Source organism: Tachyglossus aculeatus, unplaced genomic scaffold, assembly GCF_015852505.1.
Source record: "Tachyglossus aculeatus isolate mTacAcu1 unplaced genomic scaffold, mTacAcu1.pri scaffold_134_arrow_ctg1, whole genome shotgun sequence".
In the NCBI taxonomy this organism is placed as follows: domain Eukaryota; kingdom Metazoa; phylum Chordata; class Mammalia; order Monotremata; family Tachyglossidae; genus Tachyglossus; species Tachyglossus aculeatus.
The window spans coordinates 675,654-682,593 of record NW_024044861.1 but is presented as its reverse complement, the minus strand read 5'-3'; the positions used below and the strand labels follow the sequence as shown (position 1 = coordinate 682,593).

Sequence of the window (6,940 nt, the reverse complement as noted above, 5' to 3'; positions counted from 1 at the left end):
CTGCAGCGCTCTCTATCAGCGGCCATGATGTGGAATCTCCTCATTTTCACTGTCACCAACCTCTACCAGAACCTCCACACCCCATGTGCTACTTCTTCAGACTCCTGTCCGTCCTTGACCTCTGCTTCATTCCTGTCACCATCCCCAAATCCATCCTCAACTGCCTCAAATATCCACTCAATATCTCTGCTAGGAGGTGCCTCTCAAGTCTTTTGGGTGATTTTGTTTTCTGCTCCAGGGATGTTCGTCCTCATGGTGACCTCTTATGACCCCTATGCCGCCCACTGCTGTCCCCTCCACTATGAGATCACAGTGAACCGAGTGGCCTGTGCAAAGGTGGCAGCTTCCTCTTGGCTCATTGGAGACTTGTTTGGGGTGTTACTGACATCGTCTCCTTTCTCCCCATCTTTCAAGAGACCCAACACGATCCAGTAGCTCTTCCGTGATGACTCCCCCTTCGTAAAGACCTCTTGCTCTGAAATCCATGTTTCTCTGAATTTGGTATTATTCTGCTGTCTCTCCTTCGCTGCCTTTTATTTCCAGATGTTCTTCCATGCCTCAGTATGCTTAATTGTCTAGAGCTGGGCCCGGGTGAAAAGCCCCCACAACCTTGGCATGTCATGAACTGGATCGAGATACTGGTCTCTTTGTCCGTGTGGAACTCAAAGGGAGGGCAGGCAGCTTCCCTAGGAATCTATGGAAAATCTTCATCGGAAGCAGGTGATTCCTTTTTCCAGAATGCCTTTATTCTCCTATCACCATGAATGATCAAAAATGGACAAATGACTGGAAAAGCGAATCCTAATATCATTTGGCAATTCACCAGCAGAGACAAATTTTCCTTCACGCTGAATATAACACTCAGCATGACTGACTGCCGCACATAAAAGAGGACGTAGAGTGCGACGAGGGTTATGACCCTCTTGGCCGCTCTGACCTCGGGCATCTCCCCAGGAGAGCGGCCGGGTCCGTGGAGATGCAGGACTCGTTGGTGGTGTCTGTACAGGATAAACAACACGTAGCCACTGGCCACACTCATGAGCAGTACGAAGAACAGATCCCTCAGGGAGAGCATGACCGTGATTACCAGAGCGGATTCTGCACTGACACCTACTTTTGTGCAATATTTGAGGTCTAACATGATTTGGACAAGGCTACTGTTCTGGGGGCCTTTCATGTGTATTAGTGTACTCAAGTCTATTAGCATACTGAGAATCCAGGACAGGAGGCAGGAGGGGATGATGCATCTAGGTAATTTGACTTTAATTCGTACCCAGCGGGAGGTGACGGGGCTGATGGTGACGGCCTGGAACATGCTTAGGAAGCAGGTGGTGCAGATGGCGAAACCTCGGGTCGTTCGGTAAAGATACATAAGGATTTTACATGCAACGTCATCTAGGAACTTTCTCTGTCCCCAGGCTGACATGGTCTCTGGGATTCCTATGGAAAGGAGAATTATGGTGTTGGCCAAAGTCAGGTGACTGAAAATCAAATCCAAGGAGCGGATCATGGGGCTTTTGGACACTGTGCGGATATAAAATAGGAGGAGAATCACATTCACTAGGATCCCAATGGTGACCTGTAATAGCATCACAACCCCAAAGGAGATGGCAGTACCATCCATTCCCTATAGTTTTTCATCAAAACCGGAGGAAGTCTCCTTCAGAGAAACCTGCGATGAAGGAGAGAGGAAGGGAAATGGAAATCTGCTCCAGTGGTTCAATCTAATTTAATCAAACAATCAATCATGTGTATTGAGTGCTTACCACACGCAGACCACTGTATTAAGTGCTTGGGAGAGTACAGCATAACGGAGTTGGTAGATACATTCCCTGCCCACAACAAACTTACAAGCCTCGAGACAGATACAGATATTAATATAAATAAATAAATTACAGATATTTACATAAGTGCTGTGGAGCAGGATTAGAACCCATGGCCTTCTGCCTCTTAGGCCTTTGCTCTAACCACTAAACCTTGCTGCTTCATGCCATGCTGTATCAATAACAATAATAATAATAATAATGGCATTTATTAAGCGCTTACTATGTCCAAAGCACTGTTCTAAGCACTGTAGACCACAGTCCCCTGAGCATGCTCAATCCCTCTGGCCAATAGCTGGACCTTCAGTTGATGATTATGGTATTTTTTGAATGCTATTTGTCCAGAACAGTTCTAAGTGCTGGAATAGAAACAAATCATTCAGGTCAGAAACAGTCCTTACCCCACATGGGGTTCACAGTCCAAGTAAAATGTAGAACAAGAATTGGTACTGATATTGATTGGTTAAGCACTTACCATGCGTCAAGCACTGGGGTAGACCCAAAGTAATCTTTGTGTAAACACAAAATAGAAGCAGCGTGGCTCAGTGGAAAGAGCACGGGCTTTGGAGTCAAAGGTCATGGGTTGGAATCCCGGCTCCGTCAATTGTCAGCTGTGTGACTTTGGGCAAGTCGCTTCACTTCTCTGTGCCTCAGTTACCTCATCTGTAAAATGGGGATTAAGACTGTGAGCCCTCCGCGGGACAACCTGATCACCTTGTAATCTCCCCAGGGCTTAGAACGGTGTTTTGCACCTAGTAAGCACTTAATAAATGCCATTATTATTTATTATTATTATTATCTGGCCAGACATAGTCCCTTTCCCACATGGGGATCGTAATCTAAGTAGGAGGAAGAACAGGCGCGCCTTGCGGCTCCCGGAAGGATCCTCTCCTCAGAGCGCCGCCATAGACGCCCGGGACTCCGTTCCCGAGAGACCTGCCCGCCCGCCCGACATCACAGCGCCCCCACGGACGCCCCCCTGTTTCCACCCCCCCCCCTTAGGCGACCTTCCTTAAAGTGCCCCTCATCCCCCTCTTCCTGGTCCGGTCCTGACTGACTCTCCCCCCGCCACCAGGTAAAAAGTCCTTGTTAGCACAATGTTACATTAACAACCTCATTGGCACATCCTCAGCCCTCCCATGCTAGTTGACTGTTCGCTCCACTCCCCAGGTATCTCTGCTCCCTGACCCCCCTTAACAGGCCCACCCTACTCCAGCACTTAATAGTTTGTATCTGCTCTCTGTGACATCATTATCGGCCAATTTTATTATTGCCATAGCATATTGATTGTTTACCTACACCCTGTGATGCCATCGCCTACTTATATCATTACTTCTGTTTTATTGCTTCTGCATCTCAATTGTTAACCTCCCGCTGTACTGTCACTCGCCCTGCTGACCTCACCATGAACTTTCAATTCCCTTGCTCCCAACTGCCATTCCCATTTCTCACCTTCCCCTTCCCCTCTCCCACCCAGCTTTTCCGCTCCCTCTCACCCACCAAGACCACTCCCCCTCACCCCCTACCAAGGATCCCTCTGCACCAGCGCCAGTCCTCCGCTCCTCCCTCCCGGCCCCCTCCCTCCCCTTCTCCCCTCCCCCACTCCATCCCAGTTCTCCTTTCCCATCGCCACCCCCCTTCCCACTATCCCCGCCCAGGCCCCGCAAACTCATCCCAATCCAAACCCTCCCCACCCCTCGCACCCTTCACCCTCCCTCCCCTCCCTCGACAGCTGCTGCCAAGTGTGGCCTCTGGAACCCCCGCTCCGTTTCAAGTAAGATCTCTTTCATCCTGGACCTATTCCTTTCCAGCTCTCTACTCCTCCTCGCCCTAACTGAAACATGGCTGTCTCCAGACGACACGGTCTCTTCTGCTGCTCTCTGCAGTGCAGGCCTCTTCTTCTCCCATTCCCCCAGACTCACCGGAAAAGGAGGAGGTGTCGGTTTCCTTATCGCCCCACAATGTCGCTTTCGCACTATCCCTCCTCCCCCTTCCCTTTCCTTCCCTTCCTTTGAAGCCCACATTATTCGCCTCTACCACCCCCTCCAGATTCTTGTAGCCGTCATCTACCGCTCTCCTGGCCCCACTTCCAACTTCTTTAACGACTTTGACCCCTTCCTCACCTTCATTCTCTCCTTCTCCATACCCACTCTGATCCTCGGAGGCTTCAATATCCACATGGATATCCCTAACGACTCCTCTGCCACCCGCCTTCTATCTCTCCTTGACGCTGCCAACCTCTTCCCCCACCCCACCTCACCCACTCACCAACTTGGTCATACCCTCGACCTCATCATCTCCTACCTCTGCACTGTGTCCACCCTCACCAACTCTGAAATACCTCTCTCTGATCATAATCTTCTCACCTGCCTCCGCACTCACACTCCTTTCCCCTGTAAATCCGTATTACTCCCTCACAGAGATCTCCGCTCTCTGGACCCCACCCATCTTTCGGAGCTCCTCACACCCCACCTCGCCGCCCTCTCCCCTCTACCCAGTCTTGATGATCAGATTACCGTTCTCAACTCTACCCTTTCTACTCAGCTAGACTCACTCGCTCCCCTTTCCCTTCGCCGCTCTCGTACCACTACTAACCCACAGCCGTGGATTACTACCACTGTCCGCCTCCTTCGCTCTTATGCTCGAGCTGCCGAACGCTGCTGGAGAAAGTCTAAACACCATGCCAACCTCGTTCACTTCAAGTTTATCCTTTCCTGCCTTAACTCAGCCCTCTCTTCTTCCAGACAAAACTATTTCTCCTCCCTTATTGACACCCATGCCCATCACCCCCGCCAGCTCTACCGTACATTCAACTCCCTTCTCAGGTCCCCGGTTCCTCGCCCTCCTCCTTCCCTCACCCCCAACGATCTGGCCTCCTACTTCATTAACAAAATTAAATCCATCAGGTCCTACCTCCCCAAAGTCACTTCCCCCACTTCTCCAACCCCCCGGCTCTCAACACTCTCTGCTACTCTCTCATCCTTCCCAGTGGTATCCTCAGAGGAGCTCTCCTCCCTCCTCTCAAGTGCTACTCCGGCCACCAGTGCTTCTGACCCCATTCGCTCTCATCTCATGAAATCTCTCGCTCCATCCCTTCTCCCCTCCTTAACTTCCATCTTCAACCGCTCACTCTCCACTGGTTCCTTCCCCTCTGCCTTCAAACATGCCCATGTCTCTCCCATCCTAAAAAAAACCCTCTCTTGACACCACCTCACCTTCTAGTTATCGCCCCATATCCCTCCTACCATTCCTTTCCAAACTCCTTGAACGAGTTGTCTACACGCGCTGCCTAGATTTCCTCAACATCAACCTTCTCCTCGACCCCCTCCAGTCTGGCTTCCGTCCCCTACATTCCACGGAAACTGCCCTCTCAAAGGTCACCAATGACCTCCTGCTTGCCAAATCCAACGGCTCCTACTCTGTCCTAATCCTCCTCGACCTCTCAGCTGCCTTCGACACTGTGGACCACCCCCTTCTCCTCAACACGCTATCTGACCTTGGCTTCACAGACTCCGTCCTCTCCTGGTTCTCCTCTTATCTCTCCGGTCGTTCTTTCTCAGTCTCTTTTGCAAGTTTCTCCTCCCCCCCCATCCTCTTACTGTGGGGGTTCCCCAAGGTTCGGTGCTTGGTCCCCTTCTGTTCCCGATCTACACGCACTCCCTTGGTGACCTCATTCGCTCCCACGGCTTCAACTATCATCTCTACGCTGATGACACCCAGATCTACATCTCTGCCCCTGCTCTCTCCCACTCTCTCCAGACTCGCATCTCCTCCTGCCTTCAGGACATCTCCATCTGGTTGTCTGCCCGCCACCTAAAGCTCAACATGTCGAAGACTGAACTCCTTGTCTTCCCTCCCAAACCTTGCCCTCTCCCTGACTTTCCCATCTCTGTTGACGGCACTACCATCCTTCCCGTCTCACAAGCCCGCAACCTTGGTGTCATCCTCGACTCCGCTCTCTCATTCACCCCTCACATCCAAGCCGTCACCAAAACCTGCCGGTCTCAGCTCTGCAAGATTGCCAAGATCCGCCCTTTCCTCTCCATCCGTACTGCTACCCTGCTCATTCAAGCTCTCATTCTATCCCATCTGGACTACTACATCAGCCTTCTCTCTGATCTCCCATCCTCGTGTCTCTCTCCACTTCAATCCATACTTCAGGCTGCTGCCCGGATTATCTTTGTCCAGAAACGCTCTGGACATATTACTCCCCTCCTCAAAAATCTCCAGTGGCTATCAATCAATCTGCGCATCAGGCAGAAACTCCTCACCCTGGGCTTCAAGGCTCTCCATCACCTCGCCCCCACCTACCTCACCTCCCTTCTCTCCTTCTACTGCCCACCCCGCACCATCCGCTCCTCCGCCGCTAATCTCCTCACCGTACCTCGTTCTTGCCTGTCCCGCCATCGACCCCCGGCCCACGTCATTCCCTGGGCCTGGAATGCCCTCCCTCTGCCCATCCACAAAGCTAGCTCTCTTCCTCCCTTCAAGGCCCTGCTGAGAGCTCACCTCCTCCAGGAGGCCTTCCCAGACTGAGTCCCTTCCTTCCTCTCCCCCTCGTCGCCCTCTCCATCCCCCCATCTTACCTCCTTCTCTTCCCCACAGCACCTGTATATATGTATATATGTTTGTACATATTTATTACTCTATTTATTTATTTATTTATTTTACTTCTACATATCTATTCTATTTATTTTATTTTGTTTGTATGTTTGGTTTTGTTCTCTGTCTCCCCCTTTTAGACTGTGAGCCCACTGTTGGGTAGGGACTGTCTCTACATGCTGCCAATTTGTACTTCCCAAGCGGTTAGTACAGTACTGTGCACATAGTAAGCGCTCAATAAATACGATTGATGATGATGATGATGAACAGGCATTGAATCCTCATTTTACTGTTGAGGAAACTAAGGCACAGACAAGTTAAATGACTTGCCCAAGGTCACACAGCAGGTATGTGGGGAACTGGGCTAACACCTCTTTGTGGATGATCCTGAAATCTTCCTTTCCAGCCCAGATCTCTCATCCAAACTACAGTTCCACATCCCCTCTTGTCATCAGGCAATTTCCACTGCCCCTGTCCTGGAACTCCTTTCTCCATCCTCTCGGAGAGACTACCAC

General features: G+C 50.9%; 1 protein-coding gene across 1 annotated transcript; it reads right to left on the bottom strand.

The window, feature by feature from the left end:
* Positions 1–694: 694 nt before the first annotated feature.
* Positions 695–1,624, bottom strand: LOC119922967 (vomeronasal type-1 receptor 4-like). Its single transcript, XM_038742580.1, has one exon. The coding sequence runs from the start codon at positions 1,622–1,624 to the stop codon at positions 695–697; it is 930 nt and encodes a 309-aa protein (XP_038598508.1).
* Positions 1,625–6,940: the final 5,316 nt, after the last annotated feature.